The sequence below is a fragment of the Mobula hypostoma genome, chromosome 19 (assembly GCF_963921235.1).
Source record: "Mobula hypostoma chromosome 19, sMobHyp1.1, whole genome shotgun sequence".
Lineage (NCBI taxonomy): Eukaryota > Metazoa > Chordata > Chondrichthyes > Myliobatiformes > Myliobatidae > Mobula > Mobula hypostoma.
In genome coordinates this window covers 25,367,850-25,392,471 of record NC_086115.1, presented here as the reverse complement: position 1 = coordinate 25,392,471, position 24,622 = coordinate 25,367,850, and the positions used below count along the sequence as shown (strand labels likewise).

The following is a 24,622-nucleotide window of genomic DNA, read 5'->3' as shown; positions in this document are numbered from 1 at the left end:
ACATCACACACAGTACTTCAGATGAGATTTCATAAAAGGTCAAAATAAGTGAAGCACAACTTCAAAGTAAATGCAGCAAAGTACATATAAACACCTGAGATTCATCTTCTTATGAGCAATCACAGTAAATACAAGAAACACAATAGAATCAGTAAAAGACCGCACCCAACAGGATGGACAACAACCAATGTGAAAAATAAACTGTGCAAACACAAAAAGAAAGAGAAAATAATAATAATAATAATAATAAAGCAATAAGTAACCAGAACATGAGATGAAGAATCCCTGAAGGCGAGTTCATCAGCTTTGGGAACAGTTCAGTGATGGGGCGAGTGAAGTCGTCTCCTCTGGCTGAAGAGCCTGATAGGTTGAGGAGTAACAAATGTTCCTGAATCTGGTATTGTGGGCCTTGAGGTTCCCGTACCTTCTTTCACACTCTTCCTTATTTTTAAATACTCAATTTCCCAATCAATAAAAACTTACCCAATCACTTGCTGCAACTGCATTCTAGCCTTTTGCGAATCATGCGGCAAGACACCTCAGCATGTGACACACCTGAGAATGGAAATGCTTGAAGAATGCGATGGGAGAATGTTTAATTCACATGCCAAGAACCTCTCCACACCATGTAACTCCTCCTTTAAGCCCACTGGGATCATTATGGCCCCAAGATAATTTAGTTGTACTTTCCAAAATTATATATTGCCATGCAAATACCAGGAGGCATAATTTTAAGGCAATTGGAAGAAAGTATTGAGGGGATGTCAGGTTTTTTTTGTTTAGACACAGAGTGGTGGGTGTGTGGAGTGCCCTGCACATGTGATGGTAGAGGCAGATACATTAAAGGTATTTAAGAACTCTTAGATAGGCACAAGATTGATAGAAGAATGGAGAACTATGCGGATTAGATAAATAGATTTAGGTTTAAAAAAATCAGCATGACTTTGTGGGCCAAAGGGCCTGTACCGTGCTGTAGTGTTCTACATTCATCGCTTTAGCTAAGTGTTTCATTCGGTGCATATCTCCATCATTTGCAAATGCTGATGGAAACTAGGGAATTCAGGGAAAAGAACAGTGAGGTCCTGAAATATCACCATAACTGAGAAGGTCATGTTGGCAGTCCTGAGGTACATAAAGGTGGATTGATCTCCAGAGCATGACTAAGTACACCCTGGGGTGCTGTGGGAAGCAAGGAAAAGAATTGTTGGGACCCTGGCAGACATATCCGTATCAATGTTCGTCAAGGTTGAGGTACCAACACACTGGAAAGTGGCCAATAATGTGCCTTTGTTTCAGAAGTGCTACAATAACAACACACTGCAGGCTGGTGGGCTTAACATCAGTGGTGAGTAATCACTGAAAGGAATAGGCAGGACTTATCTGTATTTGAAAGGCAAGGACTGACTGGGGGTAGTCAGCACAGCTTTGAGAGTGGGAAATTATGCCTCATGAATTGAGTATCTTTTTTTGAAGAGGTGATCAAGAGAGCAGGGTGGTAGATACTGGCAACACGGACTTTAGACTGGTCTGGAAATTGAAATCACATGGAATTCGGGGTAAGCTAGCGAGCTGGATAAATTGGCTTGGTGTTATAATGCAAAGGGAGGCCATGGAGGCCTGTGGTCAATAGAGAGAATGGGCTAGAATGGGGTGGGTGTGTGGGTGGGGTGAAATCCAGCAGTAGTTAGAAGCTCAGTGTTTATTACAGCAGGTAAGGGAAGATTCAGTTTACATTTAGGAGAGGATCCTGCTGACCAACAACAACAGGACTATCATTGCTAACTAAGGGGCAAGGGGGCATCAAGCTTGTGTATCCTCACTGTACACGTGGAAAGCTCTGGCTAGCCAAGGAGAAGGAACAGCAAACAGCATTTGCCAGAGCCCATGCCACACACAAAAAAACACCTGACATCACTCAGGCACTTCCTCAAAACAACCACTGTGATGAGATGCAGCAAACACAACTTTCAGACTTTGCCAGTGGGGTCACCTTGGCTGTTAGGACAACTTCTCACAATGACAAAGGAGTTCACCAGAAGGCCCTAAATCACACCCTCACTCCACTTTTACAAATGCAACGTAGAAAGCATCTTATCCTACTTTACGGTGATTGAAGGGACGTATGGGGGAGGGAGGGGATTCAGTGGCAAGTTATTTTTAAACACAAGAGGTTAGTGGGTGTGTGGAATGTCCTGCCAGGGTTGGTGGCAGAGGGTGACGCTTTATTTTCATACACCGCGGAATAGGCTCTTCCAGCCTTTCGAGCTGCGCTGCCTAGCAATCCCCCGATTTAGTCTCAGCCCAATCATGGAACTATTTACAATGGCCAATTAACCTACAAACCTGTACGTCCTTTAACTGTGGGAGGAAACCGGAGCACCCAGAGGAAACCCATGCAGTCACAGGGAGAACGTACTAGTTCCTTACAGGCAGCTGCGGGAATTGAACTCGGGTTGCTGGAACTGTAGAGCGTTGTGTTAACCACAATGCTACTGTGACACCCATTAGGGACATTTAAGAAACACTTAGATAGCACACTGATGATAGAAGAATGGAGGGCTATGTAGGAGGGAAGAGTTAGATTAATCTTAGAGTAGGTCAGAAGGTTAGCACATCATGAGCCACAGGGCTTGTACTCTGCTCTACCTGGATGCATCACAGCAATTGTTTTGCCCAAGACTGCAATACTGCCCATTTTACAGAACCAGTCTCATCTCTAATGACTTTGTCTACATTTCCTGCTTCTTTGGGAAGCACCCAACATAATGAAGAACCCCTCCCACCTAGGTCACTCTCTTCCCTGCCTTCTTTCAGGCAAGAGGTGCAAAGGTGCTAAAGCACGTACCACTGAACTCAAAGAGAGCTTCTATCCTGCTGTTATCAGACTCCTGAACAGACAAAAGATGAAAACACAAGGAAATCTGCAGATGCTGGAATTTCAAGCAACACACATAAAAATTGCTGGTGAACGCAGCAGGCCAGGCAGCATCTATAGGAAGAGGTACAGTCGACGTTTCAGGCCGAGACCCTCCCTCAGGACTAACTGAAAGAAGAGATAGTAAGAGATTTGGAAGTGGGAGAGGGAGGGGGAGATCCAAAATGATAGGAGAAGACAGGAGGGGGAGGGATGGAGCTGGGAGCTGGAAAGTTGATTGGCGAAAGGGATACCAGGCTGGAGAAGGGAGAGGATCATGGGACGGGAGGCCTAGGGAGAAAGAAAGGGTGAGGGGGGGAAGCCCAGAGGATGGGTAAGGAGTATAGTGAGAGGGACAGAGGGGGGAAAAGGAGAGCGAGAGAGAGAAAAAAAATTAATGATAATAAATAAATAACAGATGGGGTACGAAGGGGAGGTGGGGCATTAATGGAAGTTAGAGAAGTCAATGTTCGTGCCATCAGGTTGGAGGCTACCCAGACGGAATATAAGGTGTTGTTCCTCCAACCTGAGCGTGGCTTCATCTTGACAGTAGAGGAGGCCATGGATGGACATATCAGAATGGGAATGGGACGTGGAATTAAAATGTGTGGCCACTGGGAGATCCTGCATTCTCTGGCGGACAGAGCATAGATGTTCAGCGAAACGGTCTCCCAGCCTGCGTTGGGTCTCTCCAATATATAGAAGGCCACATCGGGAGCACCGGACACAGTATATCACCCCAGCTGACTCACAGATGAAGTGTCGCCTCAGCTGGAAGGACTGTCCGGGGCCCTGAATGGTGGTAAGGGAGGAAGTGTAAGGGCATGTGTAGCACTTGTTCCATTTACAAGGATAAGTGCCGGGAGGGAGATCGGTGGGAAGGGACTGGGGGGGAGGGGGGAACGAATGGACAAGGGAGTCGCGTAGGGAGCGATCCCTACCACTGGGGGAGGGGGAGAGGGAAAGATGTGTTTAGTGATGGGATCCCGTTGGAGGTGGCAGAAGTTATGGAGAATTATATGTTGGACCCGGACGCTGGTGGGGTGGTCGGTGAGGACAAGGGGAACCCTATTCCTAGTGGGGTGGCAGGAGGATGGGGTGAGAGCATTAGTGTGTGAAAAGGGAGTGATGTGTTTGAGAGCAGAGTTGATGGTGGAGGAAGGGAAGCCCCTTTCTTTAAAAAAGGAGGACATCTCCTTCGTCCTGGAATGAAAAGCCTCATCCTGAGAGCAGATGTGGCGGAGACGGAGGAATTGCGAGAAGGGGATGGCATTTTTGTAAGAGGCAGGGTGGGAAGAGGAATAGTCCAGGTAGCTGTGAGAGTCCTGACAAAGGGTCTCGGCCCGAAACGTTGACTATACCTCTTCCTATAGATGCTGCCTGGCCTGCTGCGTTCACCAGCACTTTTTGTGTGTGTTGCTAGACAAAAGATAAACTCAATCTCCAAATCTACCTTGTCATGGCCCTTGCATTGTTACCTGCACTGTACTTTCTCTGTAGCTGCAACACTAATATTCTCCATCCTATTTTGTTTTTACTACCTTAATGTTCTTGTGTGGCAAGAACTGCCTGAATAACACACAAAAAGCTTTTTATTATATCTTAGTACACATTGCAATGATAAACCAAAAGCAACTGGACAATTCTAATAGCATTCTCCTTTTTATAAAATTAGAATCTGCCCTGAATATGCAAAACTGAAAACAACCCCAGCAAAGAAGACACTCAACATAAAATAAGAAATTGTTAATTTCTGCTGGGCTCAAGTCAGGCTCTGGAGTGAAATCTCACAGTGAATGAACACTCCCTACACTACTCATACTCTCTAGCCCAAGCACATCCCACAGTACCTCACCCCCCAGTTAGTTCTCATATGGAGAACCTGTCTCTTCTGACCCAGACCAGATTATTTTGATGATGAATTCTGCACAAACCTTCCAGAATCAAGTCCCATACAGGTTCTATCCACCACCCTATCTCTTAGCCCGTGTTTGCAACAAGCTAGAAAACCCCTTTTGGTCTGTCCACCTTTCAGGAACAGACCCTTATGCACCTTATTGTTTACCTGCACTACACTTTCTCTGTAGCTGTACACTTAATTCTGCATTGTTGTTGGTTGTCCAATCTCAGTGCACTGTGGAATGATTTGATATGTATGATCAGTATGCAAGAAAGGTTTTTCAGTGTATCCTAGTTCGAATTCACTGCGACATGATCACACACCGAGAGGCGGGCAAAGGGTGACAGCAAAAAGCACAATCAGATAAAGAAAGAACGAAGAGCCCGGAGACGACCATTGTCTCGGTGTCCGCGACGTGAGGACGGGAACGGTCCAAAGTGGGAAGGATCCGACTCTGGGAAGAAAGCCTTTGACTGGGGCGCTCGGCCGCCCGCAGGTTGCTCCAACCGAGCCCGGGCCGCCGGGTTCGGTGCCGGCTGCTCAAGCGTTTAAACAAGCGGTCACGGCCGCGCTCAGCACCACTCACCCCGGCCTCGGCCGCCATCCCGCCGATCCCTCGCGCCGTGGAACGACCCCGGGCCCGGGCCAACATTCGAATCTCGCGGCTCCGCCCCTCAGTTTCCGGGGTAACCAAGGGCGGAGCGTGCAACCTGTGGACGGGGCTGGCCGAATCACCGCTCGTCACTCAGCCTCGGGCTCCACCTGCTTGTTTGTTGAAGGGCTGATTGGAGTATTCCGGGTGCTGCTGCCGTTTTGTGAGGGGTCTGCCCGAGGGTGGGAAGCACTCAGCGACCCCTCTCTCCTGATGCAAGACAGAAAGGGGTGAATCAACTGTGGCGATGTCGTTGCAAACCTTGACTATTTGGAACCAAGGCAATCATGAGGAGTCACGTTGGACGTCCGGGAGAATGACGGTGCTGAACTGTCGGCACTTAATTGCAAAGCCGATATACGCAGCAAAATGAACAAAATTAAATCAATTAAAACACAAAGGAGTACTGAGCAGGTCAGGTGATATCTGGACCGAGGCAGTGTCAACTTTTCAGTTCTCTGCCCGCTCATCGGAGCTAGTTAACTTAGCTTCTCGCTTCAATTGGCTACGGAGCTTATTGACCATTTCCATCTTACGTATGTTTTCCTATCTAAATAAACTACTGGAACCTTTGCATCTCGCTTCAGTCAACCTACCAACTTTCCTAATTGTTAGTGTCCATTAAGACAACCAAGGTCCCCCTCCCACTTTCAAATTTCTTGCTAGCTCTTCTTTCAGTTAGTCCTGACGAAGGATCTCAGCCTGAAACGTCGACTGTATCCCTTCCTAGAGATGCTGCCTGGCCTGCTGCGTTCACCAGCAACTTTTATGTGTGTTGCTTGAAGTTCCAGCATCTGCAGAATTCCTCGTGTTAGGTACAATAATATCACTTAAGAAGCATTTGGACAGGTATATGGAGGGTTGGGGTGTAGAGGATATGGCTGATTGCAGGAAATTGGGACCAGCTGAATGGGTACAGTGGTCAACATGGACGGGTTGGGCGGAAGGGCCTGTATCAGCACTTCATTGCTCTATGTCAGGGGTTCCCAACCTGAGTTCCGAGGATTCCTTGCCTAATGATATAGGTCCATGGCATAAAAAAGGTTGGAACCTCTGCTCCATGACCATGCAGAGGAAAGCTCACTATGGGAAATGCACACGGCTACTTAAAAGACAGTCAGTAGCCATGAAAGGAAGGGTGGTAGCTTCCATTTGCTGGAAGTGTTTAGAATCTGATCATGACTGCCATATGCCATAGTTTTGTGGCAGCAGTAGAGTGCAAGTCATAAAAATTACTATAAATTACAAAATGTAAATAAATAATGCAGACAAGAAATAACAAGGTAGTGTCAATTGGTTCATGGACTATTCAGAAATCCGATAGTGGAGAGGAAGACGCTGGTCTTAAAACATTAAATGTACGTCTTCAGAATCCTGTACAAGTGGATTTAAATATAGACAAACAGAAGTTCTAATGCATTAGACCTAAAAACTATTATTGAACCAAAACTAGAACCAGCTGTGATCTAAAGAGAAGTGGAGTCCACATTTCTAGAACATCAAGATAGCTACTTGTAGGTATTACTGTATTTTGTTCTCCAAATTAGAACATAGAACATAGAATAGTACAGCACAGTACAGGCCCTTCAGCCCACAATGTTGTGCCGACCCTCAAACCCTGCCTCCCATATAAGCCCCCACCTTAGATTTCTCCATATACCTGTCTAGTAGTCTCTTAAACTTCACTAGTGTATCTGCCTCCACCACTGACTCAGGCAGTGCATTCCACGCACCAACCACTCTCTGAGTAAAAAACCTTCCTCTAATGTCCCCCTTGAACTTCCCACCCCTTACCTTAAAGCCATGTCCTCTTGTATTGAGCAGTGGTGCCCAGGGGAAAAGGTGCTGGCTATCTACTCTATCTATTCCTCTTATTATCTTGTACACCTCTATCATGTCTCCTCTCATCCTCCTTCTCTCCAAAGAGTAAAGCCCTAGCTCCCTTAATCTCTGATCATAATGCATACTTTCTAAACCAGGCAGCATCCTGGTAAATCTCCTCTGTACCCTTTCCAATGCTTCCACATCCTTCCTATAATGAGGTGACCAGAACTGGACACAATACTCCAAGTGTGGCCTAACCAGAGTTTTGTAGAGCTGCATCATTACATCGCGACTCTTAAACTCTATCCCTCGACTTATGGAAGCTAATACCCCATAAGCTTTCTTAACTACCCTATCCACCTGTGAGGCAACTTTCAGGGATCTGTGGACATGTACCCTGAGATCCCTCTGCTCCTCCACACTACCAAGTATCCTGCCATTTACTTTGTACTCTGCCTTGGAGTTTGCCCTTCCAAAGTGTACCACCTCACACTTCTCTGGGTTGAACTCCTTCTGCCACTTCTCAGCCCACTTCTGCATCCTATCAATGTCTCTCTGCAATCTTTGACAATCCTCTACACTATCTACAACACCACCAACCTTTGTGTCGTCTGCAAACTTGCCAACCCACCCTTCTACCCCACATCCAGGTCGTTAATAAAAATCACGAAAAGTAGAGGTCCCAGAACAGATCCTTGTGGAACATCACTAGTCACAATCCTCCAATCTGAATGTACTCTCTCCACCACCACCCTCTGCCTTCTGCAGGCAAGCCAATTCTGAATCCACTTGGCCAAACTTCCCTGGATCCCATGCCTTCTAACTTTCTGAATAAGCCTACCACGTGGAACCTTGTCAAATGCCTTACTAAAATCCATATAGATCACATCCACTGCACTACCCTCATCTATATGCCTGGTCACCTCCTCAAAGAACTCTATCAGGCTTGTTAGACATGATCTGCCCTTCACAAAGCCATGCTGACTGTCCCTGATCAGACCATGATTCTCTAAATGCCTATAGATCCCATCTCTAAGAATCTTTCCAACAGCTTTCCCACCACAGACGTAAGGCTCACTGGTCTATAATTACCCGGACTATCCCTACTACCTTTTTTGAACAAGGGAACAACATTCGCCTCCCTCCAATCCTCCGGTACCATTCCTGTGGACAACGAGGACAGAAAGATCCTTGCTAGAGGCTCAGCAATCTCTTCTCTCACTTTGTGGAGCAGCCTGGGGACTATTCCGTCAGGCCCCGGGGACGTATCTGTCCTAATGCATTTTAACAACTCCAACACCTCCTCTCCCTTAATATCAGCATGCTCCAGAACATCAACCTCACTCATATTGTCCTCACCATCATCAAGTTCCCTCTCATTGGTGAATACCGAAGAGAAGTATTCATTGAGAACCTCGCTCACTTCCACAGCCTCCAGGCACATCTTCCCACCTTTATCTCTAATCGGTCCTACCTTCACTCCTGTCATCCTTTTTTTCTTCACATAAATGAAGAATGCCTTGGGGTTTTCCTTTACCCTACTCGCCAAGACCTTCTCATGCCCCCTTCTTGCTCTTCTCAGCCCCTTCTTAAGCTCCTTTCTTGCTTCCCTATATTCCTCAATAGACCCAGCTGATCCTTGCTTCCTAAACCTCATGTATGCTGCCTTCTTCCTCCTGACTAGATTTTCCACCTCACTTGTCACCCAGGGTTCCTTCACCCTACCATTCTTTATCTTCCTCACTGGGACAAATTTATCCCTTACATCCCGCAAGAGATCTCTAAACATCGACCACATGTCCATAGTACACTTCCCTGCAAAAACATCATCCCAATTCACACTCGCAAGTTCTAGCCTTATAGCCTCATAATTTGCCTTTCCCCAATTAAAAATTAAAAATTGCTTCAATCTTGTAATTTGTGAACTTGTTTCACTACATTTTAAACAAGAGAAAATCTGCAGATGCTGGAAATATAAGCAACACACACAAAATGCTGGTGGAACTCACCAGGCCGGGCAGCATCTATGGAAATCAGAGAACAGTCGACGTTCCAGGGTCCTGATGAAGGGTCTCAGCCCAAAACGTCGACTGTACCTTTTTCCACAGACGCTGTCTGGCCTGCTGAGTTCCTCCAGCATTTTGTGTGCGTCACTACATTTTAATGCTGTTAAAAATCATTGTTGGTCCTCCTAATATTAATTATTAAAGCCAACCAAACAGTATGATCTTCAATTGCAAGGTTCTCAGAATAATTTACTGACATGCCACAGGTTTCAATGCATGCCATTGTTTCAGTCTGTTGTAGGGTATCTCAGCTGCTGATATTTATCTTCATAATTGACTCAGGAGTCAGATGCTCCAAAAATCAAGCAGTATTCTTCTATCTACAGTGAAATATTGGAAGCTAGAATGAAAGGAGGGTATCAGAGAATGGTCTCAGGGAGTCAGCGCTCATGAAGAACAAATCGCGAGCTCCACCTGGCTTTCCAGTTTGCTCTGTAAATGAATGGTAAAATTTGTAAACTGTAAGTCATGAATTGAGCCAAACATAGCATCTACGTTCTGTTATATTTAAAGTTTGAAGTAAATTTATCATCCAATTACATATATATCACCATATACTACCCTGAGATTCATTTTCCTGCAGGCATTCACAGCAAAACAAAGAAATACAATAGAATCAATGAAAAACTGCATGCAAAGACTGACGAACAACCAATGTGCAAAAACAAAAAATTTAGGTAACTAGTACTGGGAATAAAAGTTGTCAAGTCCTTGAAAGTGAGTCTGTAGATTGTGGAATTCGTTCAGTGTTGAGGTGAGTGAAGTTATCCACGCTAGATCGGGAGCTTGATGGCTGGAGGGCAATAACTTCCTGAACTTGGTAGTTTGGGACCTAAGGCTCCTGTACCTCCTTCCTGATAGCAGCAGTAAGAAGAGGGCATGGCTTGGATGGTGGGGACCTCGATAATGGATGCTGCTTTCATGTGGCAGCACTCCTTGTAGATCTGCTCAATAGTGGGACGGTTCTGCCTGTGATGGACTGGGATCTACGGTTCTACCTGTACCCACTAATTTTTGTGGACGATTGTACTTCCATACCAGGTGGTGATGCAACCAATCAGGATACTCTCCACTGTTCATCTATAATAAAGGTCGCATCCGGAATTTTTCCGGGTAGCGGATGACTTCCTCGCACGCTGCTTGACACAGTTGTTTGCCTTTGCCTTCTGCCGGGTGAGTTTTTTTTTCAAAGAGATCACCAGTTCTTAACCCCGCACGGATGGAAATTGTGCAGGGGAGCCGACTGGGTTCAAACTCGGAACTTCCGCCCCGCAGTCCAAGCGCTGATGCCACTATGCCACCATCAGGCATCTATAAAAGTTTGTCAATAAGCAAGAAGGACCCTGGGAAAAGAATGAATTTATTCAACCCAGGACTTTGAAGCAACAAACTATAAGTACAAAGTAGAATTAAATGATTGTTACTCTGGATCTGATGCAACATCAAAAACACAATAAATATAAATATAAAGCCAATCCAATAAAACACAATATACAAGTAACTGTTGAGTATCACTATATATTCATAAGGTTAGCTTATATACCTAGACTGATTGTATGCATATAAGGTAACGTTAGGTGCAGGTGTATATGAACATAAGGTGACTCCAGGAGATGATAAAGTGATAAAGTGACTCCAGGCAAGAGGAAATCTTCTGGGTAGCAGCAGGACATATGAAAACACTGTAGGACAGTGACTGTGTCAGTGTGGGTCTGAGGTGTGGAGTATAAATGTAAAATGGCAGTGCATAGAGGGAAGAAAATTGCATCTAGCATGAAGATCCACCACCATTCAGGCCATGCTCTCTTCTCACTGCTGCCATCAGGTAGGAGGTGCAGGAGCCTTAGCCTCACACCACCAGGTTCAGGAGCAGACAGGCTCCTGAACCAGCATGGATAACTTCACTCACCTCAACACTGAACTAATTCCACAACCTACAGACTCACTTTAAAGGACTGTACAATGCACATTTATAACTTAACGTTATCATTATTTTTGTATTTGCTCAGTTTGTCTTCTTTTGCACATTGGTTGCTTGTCAATCTGTGTATAGTTTCTAATCAATTCTATTGTGTTTATTTGTCTACAGTGAATGCTTGCAAGAAAGTGACTCCCAGGGTAGAATATTGTGACAGATATGTATGTAGATAGTAAACTTACATTGAACTTTGAAGGGCTGTGGAGAGGGGTGGCTGATGTGGATATAGTGATGAAATAGGAAAATCTGATGGAGAAAATGTATGAGGTTTATCAGCCAGTCTGAGAAAGTGCCCAGTGCACAGATGGGAGTGAGGAGGTTTGGTGGAAATTACAACTCTCTGTAAATGGACCAAAGAGCCTGTACTGTGCTGTAATGTTCTATCTCGTGCATTATGGATGTTATCGAGCAAGCAGTGTTGTGAACTCTGCTGCCTGAGATCTGGTGACACATTTCTGTCTAATTTAATTGAAATTAAGTACAATAGCTGTTGTTAACACTGGCTAAGGTAACAATATTTGTAAATAACACTATTCTTTGCATTTCTGGTTAGATGCTAACTGCATTTCATTTGGCTTTGTATCTGTACTCGGCACAATGACAATAAAGTTGAATCTAATCTATTCTAATCTAAGTATTTGTTTTATAATTATCGGCATTACCCAACAAAGAAACACATGCAGAAAAAAGCTGATGGAGTCCTGGCCTCTATGTCTGAAGGGCTGGAGAGTAAGTGCAGAGAGGTTTTGCTATTCCTGTACAAAACCTTGATTAGACCACGCCTGTAAGTGCCATAGCTTGGAGATATATATTTTATATATTAACCTTGGAGGAAATTCAGGGCTGAAATACCAAATGATTTCTGGACCCTATGATTTAAATGAGGAGAAAAACAAATTACACAAAATTGTGGTGCTGTTTAGTGATATTTGGAAGGTAAAACATAAAGTAGTACAGCAGAGAACCAGACCCTGGAACCAACCCTATCTGTGCCAACCCTAATGCATATCTAACCAATTCCATCTGCCTGCACGTGGCCTGTTTTCCTCGATTCTCCCCCGTTCATGTGTTTAAACACCTCTTAAATAAATCATGTGATTTGAGTTTTCACAATGGATAGAGGTTGAAAAGAAGGAAACTATTTCTTCAGGGGTGGCCAGTGATTAAGGGAAATGACCTATAATTTAAAGCTAAGTTTTTCAGAAGTCAGGTTGCAAAATATTTCCACAGGAAAGAGCTGAAGATTCTTGGAACTTTAAAATAGCAATTGATGAGTAATGTGATGTTTAATATTCAGAAAGCAAGTAGTTCAATTTTTAAATTCTGCATTGTAATAGCGTCAACACTTTCATGCTGGTCTGAAGAATTTCCACCTGGTTGTGCAACACACACAACATGCCAGGATGAACTTAGTGGGTAAGGCAGCATCTGTGGAGATGAATAGAGAGCTGACATTTCGGGCTGAGACTCTTCATCAGGACTGGAAAGGAAGGGGGAAGAGACCAGAATGAGAAGGTGGGGAGAGGGGATTGAGTGCAAGTTGGCAGGTGAGGAAGAATGAGTGGGTGGAGGAGGGAGATGAAGTGAGAAGCATGAAGGAGATAGGTCTTGGTGAAAGGTTTTGACCAAAAACATCAGTTGTTCATTTCCCTCCTTAGATACTGCTTGACCTGGTGAGTTCCTCCAGCATTTTGTGTGTGTTGCTCAAGACCTCCAGAATCTCTTGTCTCTCTATTTGGTTGTGCTGTTTTCTGGGTAGTGTCAATGGAAACAGTAAGAGGTTATGGACTTAAACACAAATTGTAGTAACGTAACTTCACTTTTTAACAGTAAAAGAAAATCACTCAAGCCAACCATGCCCTCAAAACTGCCTATGTCCTCAGTGAATTCATAGCCATTGGACATTTCTATTACTCCAGCAGGTTTTGAGTAGAAAAGGATACACTCAAGATTAGCTGTACTGGTGGCCTGGCCAATTGAGATAGTAACTGTCTATTATTGGTCCATTCATTAAAAAATAATCAAGGCTGGCATTTCAAATAATTGCTGCTTGGATTCCGAATTCTACCGCAATATGTGAATCTGAACCTGCACACTTTGATAAGTGTACATAATATTATTTTATGCTAATTTGGAGAGAAGAAATCAGCGATTTTGAAGAAAATTCATAGCTACTGTCATTTTTTAATATATACAGTGAGTGTCGGGCCCTGTGTAATGTAATTTTTGATGCATACTGGATGATTGATAGATCTGCCTGAAGCCAAACTTTTAGAGCTTTTTGGAAAAGGATGTAGCTGTCTTAACAAGAGGAAAAGATAAAGTTTACATCAGGGAAGTTTTATATGAGCAAGTTTCTATTCTACAGAAATGAATGGAACAAAATCACAAGGGTGGTTGTAAAATTGTTGAAAGCATCACCGGCACCAGCCTACCTGCCATCAAGAACATATATACAGATAGGTGCTGGAAAAAGGTTTAAGGTTCAAGGTATATTTTTTATCAAAGTATGTATGCAGTATGCAACTCTGAGATTTGTCTGAGAATCCATGGATGGAGTTGAAAGAAAAACATTAAGCCCCCCACGTGCAAAATGCAAATTGCACAAGTGGCAACAAGAACCCCAAACCACCCCTCGCACAAAAAAACAAACAAATTGTGCAAACAGCAAGAAGAAAGAATTGCGTAAACACAGAATATGAAATCATAAAACTACAAGAGTCCAAGTGAACTATAGTCCAATCTATAAATCGCAGATCCAGAGCTTTAATACCTTCCTCCAGGAGCATTGAGGGAGACCATTTGAACATAGGGGTCTTCTCTCGGGAGGGGCGAGCAAGAGCAAGAGTCTGTCACATGCAGACACCTTCCTCCAGCTGCAGCAAGTGAAAGTCTAGTAGATGGCGCTGAATACTTGCTTGCCTTCTGCACTCACCTCAATAGTTCAATCTTCCTCGACGTTTTAATCAGTGAGATCAGCAAGAAATGGATTCGATCACGGGCTCACGCCCCGTCTCCAGGCTTCTAAGCCTCAAGGTCACTTGCCTCCTAGAATCTTCTCGGAAATAGCAAAGTGTCAGATCCCTCAATCGATCTTCAAGCTGTGTATTACAGGTTCTAACAGTACCTGAAACACATTCAAAATAAAAAGGCGACATAAAAGAAGTGAAAGAAATAGTTTTGTGAACTATCTGGAAGACATCGCCTAAGGTAGCGTTGTGCGCTGGCACCATCTTGACCAGATAAAAACAATATCATGAAGGACCCCACCCACCCTGCTCATGGACTGTTTGTCCCACTCACATCAGGAAAAAGGCTACACAAAATACATGCCAGAGCAGCTAGACTCATAAACAGTTCCTTCCCCCAAGCTGTCAGGCTGATTAGCACTTTCCTTCATTAACCCACTCCAACAATCTCAGCACCACTACATACCGTTGTGTTCTTTATACGTACCATGGGTTACTAAGAACAAACCCTATTCTGGAAAAATAGAATTAGAACTTTTATTTACAACAGCAAACAGCAACCACGTTTTCACCATACAAGTTTCTAGATCATTCTCTCATTTCTGTGCATGCTCAGAACTCTGTCCAATCACGTTCTTGCATGTGACATGTGATATCACCACATCTTCTTTTCCTTAAAAAGAAAAACAATTAGCAACATTTATCAGAACAATTACATAACTTAATGTGTCTCTATTAGTCTCCCTGGGGGTTTACGAACATGAGTAGACCTTCTAAGTGGTTCACACAGGTCTTGAGTTTTGTTGTTTTTTTCATGTTTTGTTTGGTCTGCATCAGTTAACTGAAACTCTGATGTCGGCTCTTTCTTGAGGTCTTTGCGATTTCTTCTTAACACTGCTCCTGCTTCTGTTTGGACCATGTATGATTTGGGTTGTACTTCTTCAAGTGCTGCAGCTTTCTTAATCCCTTCCACTTCCATTTGTAATGAAATACGAATCTTCCTTTCTTCATATAATTCGTTCATTAACTGTGTAATCTCTTTTTTATGCTGAGACTTCATCATATCAATAAAACTTCTCAATTCCCTTCACGTGCTTTCACTTCTTCAATTGGATCACTATCCAGGACTAAGACCCTTTTCGCCAAATTCAGTCTCTCACAGGCAGATAAACCCAGTATTAACTGCACATTCTGTGGCACCACCACAAATGAGAGCGTGTGCACAGTATTTTTGTGTGATACTTTTGCCACACGTGTTCCTTTAACTGGAATGTCTGCACCTGAATACCCAGTCACTTTTATATTTGTTTTATGTAACTTTGGTCTTGGCTTTAATGCATTAAACTCAGATTCTGCAAGAACATTTACTTGTGCTCCAGTATCAAGTTTAAACAGAATATTGTTTTGACTCACTTGCAATGGAATAGTCCAGTCATTCTTACTTTGTTTTCCACATCTATATAAAACTCATCACGTTCATTTTCAAGCACTGCATTTGCTTGTTTTATTTTCTTCCTACTTCTGTAACAGTGTGAAAAATGATTACTCTTACTGCTGTCGTTGCACATTTTCCGATACGTTGGACACTTTTTTGGTCAGTGCTGCCGCCCACAGCGATCAACTAACGATCTAGAAAGCATGGCTGTAAGAAACGTGGTTGCTGTTTGCTGTTGTAAATAAAAGTTGTAGTTCTTATTCTTCCAGAATATGGTTTGTTCTTAGTAGCCTAGCATTACCAGGCGATATATCACCTCACGTCATTTTATGTATATACAATCAGTCTATGTATATAACTGTTACTTGTACATTGCATTTTATAGGATTTATTTTATATTTCTACTTATTGTGTTTTTTTTTGTTTCTTATTGTTTTGTTTTTATGCTGCATCGATCTTGAGTAACAATCATTTTGTTCCCTTACACTCACGTTGGGAAGTATGACAATAAACAAAATTGAATAATTAACAAGAGGGTGAGGCAATGTTTATATCCGAGAAGTTTCTATTTTGCAGAAATGAATGGCACCAAATCAATTTAAAATTAAGAATTTACTTCAGCTCTGAAGTGACATAATTTGCCTTCCACTCTTAAATAAAAAATGACAACTTGCATTAATAGTGTTTCTAATGTTGAGAAGTATCTCAAAGCATCAGTGGGGTGGTGGGGGGGAAGAGGGAATTAAAAAAAAAAGAGACACATGAAAAATGATTTATTTTTGATATGCTCGCAGCGTATCTCTTTCTATTGGGGTGCCTATTACGTCTTTTGGCCAAGAATTACAGGATACTTTGCTCCAATGAGTGAAGAGGCTCAGGACTGTTATTGTGGACTCAAGAAGATTCTGCTGCCAATGCCAGGAACTGCTTTTACCTTTCTACATATCTTTCTGCTCACAGTCAATTCAGGTGTTAGGACATTATTAGATCTTTTGTAATAGTAATATTATTGGACTAAAATGCAAAGGTCTGAAATATAAATCTGAGAAGGCAAATTGAAATCCCCTGAGAATTTGAAAAATTAATAAACAAATGTAAGTTGGCTGTAATAAAATGGTGAACTGCAAGATTATCATAAAAACTATATGAAAAAAAACTGATGAGTTTCCTTCATTTCACCTTCTGCCATAACAGGACAGCAGCATATGTAATTTCTCTGCCGCTCCTCTCTGAACCACCTGGACAATAGGAAACCTGCTGTATCCTCTGTACACAGGACTGTGTGCCTAAACCCAGCTCCAAAGCCATAGACAAATTTGACAGCAATGGCACTGTTGTTGGATGAATCATAGATGGTGATGAGTCAGATACAGTCGTGAACTAGGATAGCTGGGGGAGTGGTGCAACAACAAAAATCTCTTGGTTCTTCAGTAAAACTAAGCAACTGATTGCTGGCTTCAGGAATGGGAAGATGGCTAAACATGTATCAGTCTACATTGGTGCATCAATGGCGGAGGAAGCAGCTTTAACTTTCTGGGTATTTACATAACCTGTCCTGGGTCCAGCACATAGAAGGAATCAGAAAGAAGGCGGAGAGGTGTCTTCACTTTCTTCGCAGGTTGAAGAGGTCCTGCATGTACCAAACGTCTACAATTGTTGGAAGTATTCTGACTGGCTGCATCATGCTCTGATATGGCAATTCAAATGCACAGCAATATAATTTCCTGTAGAGAGTAGTGGACAAGCAGATATGTTATGGGCATGTTCCACCCCACCATCAGTAATATCTATGAGTGGCACTGCTTCAGGAAGGCAACACCTAAGATCAAAGATCTCCACCATTTGGGCCACACCATCTTCTCGCAGGAAGTACAGGGGAGGTTCGAGCTCATTCCTGGGATGAGAAGGTTGCAAAATTAAGAGAGGGTTGATTGTTTGCAAATGTATTCCTTGGAATTTTGGGGACTGAGAGGTAACCTTATTCAAGCATTTAAGATCCTAAAGGGGTTTGACAGGATAGCTATGGGACATTTCCGCATGTGGGAGAGTCTTGAACAAAGGGGCATAACTACAAGATAAGGAGCTGGTCATTTAAAACTGAAATGCATAGGGATTTCATCTAACAGAATGTGGAGAATCTCCATGAATTCTATGCCTAGTGGAGGCCCTGTGTTTGAAGGTTGTATTTACTGAGGCTGCCATTGCACAAAACTCTAGCCGTTCTGAGAAACACTGGCTATCTCATCCACTGAATAAATGAAAAGTACAGTCACTATTATAATGCAACGAAATGCAGTGAAATTGCACAGCTATAGGTGCTACTGTGTCACACCTCCAGGGGCCTGTCTTTAATTGTGATATTGGGTGCTGTCTGTGTGGAGTTTTCTCTGTGACTATGTTTTTCTGGGTGCTCTGATTTCTTCCTGTCCTCCAAAGATATGTTGGAAGGTCAATTGTTTATTGTAAATTCACCTTTAGAACAGGTCACTGGCAAAAGGGAATGTAAGGGGGATTGGTGGGCACTTCTGAGAGACAATGCATTGCAGGGGTGCAGCTTCTCCGAGGAGCATCAACTTATCATAGTGGAGAGGCCTGTGAGTTCCTGAGTTCCCAAGATCGATGCTGCCTAGAGTCAGCCATCTGGCTCTCAGATCCTGGTGGGGTCACCTGTGGAGGTCAGATCAAATGGAAGGTTTCCAGACAAAGAGTGATCCAACCAGGACCTCAACGATGGGCCTGGCAGAAGCTAATGGCATATCACAATGGCAGTGAAGGCAGAGGAGGGCCGCAACAGTGAGGGGTCCCCAGTCATTTTGCATTCTATGCCACTGAACCCTGACTCTGATCTATCAAGGACTGTGTGGTGGTTCTCCATGTATCAGCTTCCTGATGTCTGTACAGCCATTCTCCTTAGGATAACATCATACTTGATTCAAGTGATCGCACAGTTAAGTTGTGCAGAGAATTAAGGAGAAGGGGAATGGCACGAATGGGATTGCTTCTTAGGAAGTCAGCATTCATCTGACAGTCTGAATGGATTCTTTCTATGCCATTGCAAGATAAGCACAATTGTGTTGTATTGCAGCCATATTTGATCTTCTCAGGTAGGATTAGGAGTAACTTACTTCCACTCTGGTTCTGTGGGTTCTGAGCTCTCTGACGAAGCCAATGTGCATATGTAGCGTGGAGAGCATTCTAACTGGTTGCATTGCTATCTGGTATGTGGGGGGGGGGGCCCACTGTGCAGGGTCAGTAAAAACTGCAGAAGGTTGTAAACTCAACCAGCTCCATCGTGGGCACTAGCCTCCCCAGCATCGAGGACATCTTCAAAAGGTGATGCCTCTAAAAGGCAGCATCCATGATGAAGGACCCCCCACCATCTGGGACATGCCCTCTTCTCATTACTACAGTCAGGGAGGCAGTACACAATCCCAAAGATGCATGCTCAATGTTTTAAGACCAGCTTCTTCCCTTCTGCAATCAGATTTATGAGCAGTCCATGAACCCATAAGCAGTTCCTCACTATTTTGGCTTTCTTTTTGCACTAGTTAATTAATTTTTAAGTATCTATTTCTTACTGTAATTTATAGCATATTTTATGTATTGCCCTGCGCTTCTGTTGCAAAATAACAAATTTCACAACAAGTGTCAATGATAAAAGAGTTGACTCTGATTCTGATCCAATGTGGGGAACCATTGACTCCCCCACAAGTGGGGCAGAAATTACCTGATGAGGTGAGTGGGACGTTTGTGAGGTGGACCGCTCCTTCCATGTTACAGTATCATTGGTTCAACGTCTTTTTCACACAGAGGGTTGTGGATCTGTGGAATGCTCTGCCTCAGAAGGCAGTGGAGGCCAATTCTCTGGATTCTTTCAAGAAAGAGTTAGATAGAGCTCTTAAAGATAGTGGAGTGAAGGGATATAGGGAGAAGGCAGGAAAAGGGTACTGATTATGGATGATCAGCCATGATCGCAGTGAATGGTGGAGCTGGCTCGAAGGGCTGACTGGCCTACTCCTGCACCTATTGTCTATTGTCTATTATCTCTGATGGAATCTTTGCAGTCCCTCCTCACTGCACTAATGTGTCAGTTGAGATTTTGTAATCAGTTCCTGGGATGCGGCTTCCACCTATTGTCCTGTGTAACAGGACTGATTGTCAGCACTGTCCAGGACAGACACTTAAAGTTTTACATTAACTTGGAATTTCCATTACCGCAGCATCTTAAATGAATTCTCAGAATCAGAATCAGATTTAATATCACTGGCATACACTGTGAAATTTGTTATCTTTACAGCAGCAGTACAATGAAATACATGATAAATAAATATAGGGAAAAAACTGAGTTACATTAACGATATAAATGTCTTTTAAACAGTCAAGTTAAAATGAGTAGTGCAAAATAACAGAAATAAAATTCTATTTAAAACTTGAACATTTTGAGCACTTGTCAGTGGGATGAGTTGCAGTGTGACTTAAGGACAAAATTGAAATGGGTGGTGAATACAGGACTGAAGGTGTTATATTTGAATGCACACAGAATATGGAATAAAGTCTTGTTGTGCAGACAGAGATTGCCAGGTATGATGTTGTAAGCATCACTGAGTTATGGCTGAAGGAAGATTATAGTTGGGAGCTTAACATCCAGAGAATACACATTGTGTCAAAAGGACAAGCAGATAGGCGGAGGGGTGGCATGGCTCTGTTAGTAAAAAATGTTATCAAATCCTTAGAAAGAGGTGACATACGATAGGAATATGTAGAATCATCTTGGGTAGAGTTCAGGAACTGCAAGGGTAAGAAGACCCGGATGGGAGTTATATACAGGTCTCTGAACAGTAGCCAGGATATGTGCTACAAATTACAATGAGAGATAGAAAATACATGTCAAAGGGGCAATATTATGATAGTCATGGGCGATTTCAGTATGCAGGTAGATTGGGAAAATCAGGTTGGTGCTGATAATTGAATTCCAAGAGACAGAGAATTTGTATAATGCCTACGAGATGGCTTTTCAGAGCAGCCTGTGGTTGAGCCCATGAGGGGATCAGCAGTTCTGGATTGGGTGTTGTGTAATGAACCAGATTTGATTAGGGTGCTGAAGTTAAAGGAACCCTTAGAAGCAGTGATTGTAATATGATAGAATTCACCCTGCAATTTGAGAGGGAGAAGCTAAAGTTAAATGTATCAGTATTATAGTGGAGTAAAGGGAATTACAGAGGCATGAGAAGGGAGCTGGCCAGAGTTGATTAGAAGGAGACACTAGCAGAGATGATGGCAGAGCAGCAGTGGCTGGAGTTTCTGGGAGCAATTCAGAAGGCACAGGATAGATACATCCCAGAAGAATAAGTATTCTAAAGGTATATGATGTGACCATAGCTGACAAGGGAAATCAAAGCACAAATAAAAGCAAAGTGAAGGCATACAACAGAGCAAAAATTAATAGGAAGTTAGAGGAATTGAAAGCTTTTAAAAACCAACAGAAGGCAACTGAAAAGCCATAAGGGGGAAAATATGAAATATGAAGGTAAGTTGGCCAATATTATCAAAAGGGATACCAAAAGATATTTCAGATTTATAATGTGTACAAGAGAGGTGAGAATAGATATCAGCCTGCTAGAAAGCAACACTGGAGAGGTAGTAATGGGGAACAATAAAGTGGCAGATGAACTGAAAGAGCATTTTACATCAGGTTTCGCTGTGGAAGACAGTAGCAGCATCTCGAAAGTTCGAGAGTGTCAGTGGGCAGAAGTGAGAGCAGTTGCTATTACTGGGAAGAAGTTGCTCATGCAACTGAAAGGTCGAAAGATAGATAAATCCCCTGAACCAGATAGGCTATACCCGAGAGTTCTGAAAAAGGTAGAAGAGATTGTGAAGCAGTAATAATGATCTTTCAAGAAGCAGTCAACTTTGACTTGGTTCCGGAAGATGCCACTCCACTCTTTAAGAAGGGAGGGAGGCAGAAGGAAAGAAATTATAGGCCAGTTAGCCTGACCTCAGTAGTTGGGAAGATGTTGGAGTTGATTGTTAAGGATGAAGTGTCAGGGTTCTTGGAGGCACTTTATAAAATAGGCCAAAGCCAGCATGGTTTCCTTACGGTAAAATCTTGCCTGGCAGATCTGTTGAAATGCTTCAAGGAAATACCAAGCAGGATAGACAAAGAAGACTCTGTGGATCTAGTGTCCTTGGATTTTCAGAAAGCCTTTGGCAACGTGCTGCAAATGAGGCTGTTTAGCAAGATAAGAGCCCATGGTATTATAGGAAAGATACAAGCATGGATAAAGTATTGGCTGATTGGCAGGAGGTAAAGTGTGGGAATGAAAGGCTTATCATGTGAGGAGCACTTGATGGCGCTGGGCCTGTACTCGCTGGAACTTAGATAAATAAGGTGGGATCTCATTGAAATCTATCAAATGTTGAAAGGCCTGGATAGAGTGGCTGTGGAGAGGATGTTTTCTATAGCGAGGGAATCTAGGACCAGAGGGCACAACCTCAAAATAGAGGGATGTTCATTTAGTATGGCAAAGAGGAGGTATATCTTTAGCCAGAGAGTGATGTATCTGTGGAATTCGTTGTTACAGGCCATTGTGGAGGCCAGGTCATTTGGATGTATTTACGGCGGAGTTTGGTAGGTCCTTGATTAGTCAGGGCCTGAAAGGTTACAGAGAGAAGTCAAGAGAATGAGATTGAGATGGAAATGAATCAGCCACGATCAAATGGCGGAGCAGACTGGATGAGCTGAATGGTCTAAATCTGCTTCTCTATCTTATGGTCTTATGTCACTTATTCCCAGAAATTAGAAGGGGGATGATCCCAAGCGAATCTACAGTGAGTGCGGACCTTTTAACCCATGAGAGCAAGGGAGAATTCTCAACAAATTACCCTTGACATCATAATGATTGAAGTTATCACTTTCTGGGAACATACTGTTAGCACAACATGATAATTTCAATCATTGCGATATGAGGGTAGCAATACAGCATAGAAGTAGGCCATTTGGCCAAGATGGCTCACTCCATCTGAACTTCTTTCCATGTTTTCTCATCTAAGTCTATTAGCATTACCCTCGTTTTCCACCTCAAAGGCTGTTCCTTAAATGAATTATCTTCAACTGCTCCCCTAGTCGGTGAATTCCAGGTCTGTTCAGAAGAAATAATTCACCTTCCAGTCATGGTAGCATAATGGTTAGTGCATCGCTTTACAGTTCCAGCAATCGCCAATGGGAGTTCAATTGCCTGTAAGGAGTTTGTACGTTCTCCCTGTGACTGCGTGGGTTTCCTCCGGGTGCTCCGGTTTCCCCCGCAGCCCAAAAGGTGTACAGGTTGCAGATAGTAAAGTGTGGGTATGCTATGTCAGCACTGGAAGTGTGGAGACTCTTGTGGGCTACTCAGCACAATACTCCTTGATTTGATTTGACACAAATGATGCATTTCACTTAAGTTTTGATGTACATGTAACAAACTCTTTAAAAATCTCCTTAGTCTAGATCAGTGATTCCCAAACGTTTCTGGATTGTTGCCCTCTTGGCTCCCAGACCAAATCCCTTGCACACCCTCTTCTGCACTCCCTTTCCAGCCATTACATAAAAACTGTTAAACATTTTGATTTATGATGCACAATGAAAGAAAACATGAACTGCAAATTCAAAGCAGTGACAAATAATTGGAAAAATTACTCAAGCTATAAATAAAATTATTTCTTTATTACAGTAAAAACAATTTTCATCAACAATTTTAGAGCGTTTGTTAGTAGTCCAACTATTCAGTATTTCACTGCTTTTTCACCTATCAGTGAGGTCAGCGACGTCAGCTTCTCAACGTCAGCCTGAATATCACTGAAAAGGAGGCTCATATCCCACATTTAGTAAGTAGCAGTCTGTTTCGTTGCTTTGAAAGAAGTTGGGTGACTGTGCTGAAACTGCACTCCATTAAGTATGATGTTTGAAAGACAATAAAGAACATCTTGACCTTTTTCCACAATGCAGGATAATGTCAGAGATTTCTTTTTGGAACCAAAAGTCTTGATAGGAATTTTTAAACCTCGGCTTCAGCTCAAAGTCATTTTGTAGTGAGGTCATTTATTCCTGTATCCTCCCTGTTAATTCCTCATTACAAGTGTTCAGGAATGGATTTATTACCCAATCTGGAATTTGGATCAAGAAAAGATCCTGAAATCTCTCTGAAATGTCTTTGTGGAAATAGATGATGCCAGCAAACAATGCTACCATAGGTAACGTTCTCCAGGTGGTCCACAGAACTGTGCCTTTCACTTCTTTCTGTCTTCTTCTTCTTTTAAATGTGATTCTGGTACTGTTAGAGCCTGTGATCTACAGTTTGATGGTGTGTCTTTGGGCCAATTGAGCGATCTGGCGCTTTGCTGTCTCCGGGAAGATTTTGGGAGGCTAGTGGCTCCGAGGCCAAGAAGCTTAGAGATGGACTGCAAGCCCATGATCAATTCCGTTTCTTGCCAATCTCGCCGATTAAAGCATCAAGGAAGATTGAAAACATCAAGGCAAACGCATGTGTGGAAGGTGAATGGGTATTCAGTGTCGTCTACCAGCCTCTCGTTCACTGCTGCCGGAGAAAGGTGTCTGCGTGGGATGGTTTCTCTCTTCCTCTCGTTCCCTGCTCCTGAGGGGAGGACCTGCATTTGAATGGTCTCTTTTCCCCTCGATGCTGTCATAGGATGGGACCAAGGTTCAGGGTCTGTGGTTTGTAGTTCCTGGTTGCTCCTTTGCTATTTTGGGCAACTGGAATCAGGGAAGCTGCAGATAATGAACACTGAGCCGCACTGAATGTGGACACCTTCGATTTTGTGTTTTTATATTCTGTGTTTTCACTCGTTCTTTCTTGCTGCCATTTGCGCGATTTGATTCTTGCATGTG

The 24,622-nt window shown here is 43.1% G+C and overlaps 1 protein-coding gene across 3 annotated transcripts in view; it reads right to left on the bottom strand.

The window, feature by feature from the left end:
* Nucleotides 1-5,684, bottom strand: part of LOC134358702 (rhotekin-2-like) — a 54,597-nt gene extending 48,913 nt beyond the window's left edge. For all 3 annotated transcript variants that reach the window (XM_063071159.1, XM_063071160.1, XM_063071161.1), the window contains exon 1: nucleotides 5,401-5,684. In XM_063071159.1, the coding sequence (XP_062927229.1) occupies nucleotides 5,401-5,466 (66 nt within the window). In that variant the 5' untranslated portion in view covers nucleotides 5,467-5,684. The remainder of the gene's footprint in view (nucleotides 1-5,400) is intronic.
* Between the last annotated feature and the right edge of the window lie 18,938 nt (nucleotides 5,685-24,622).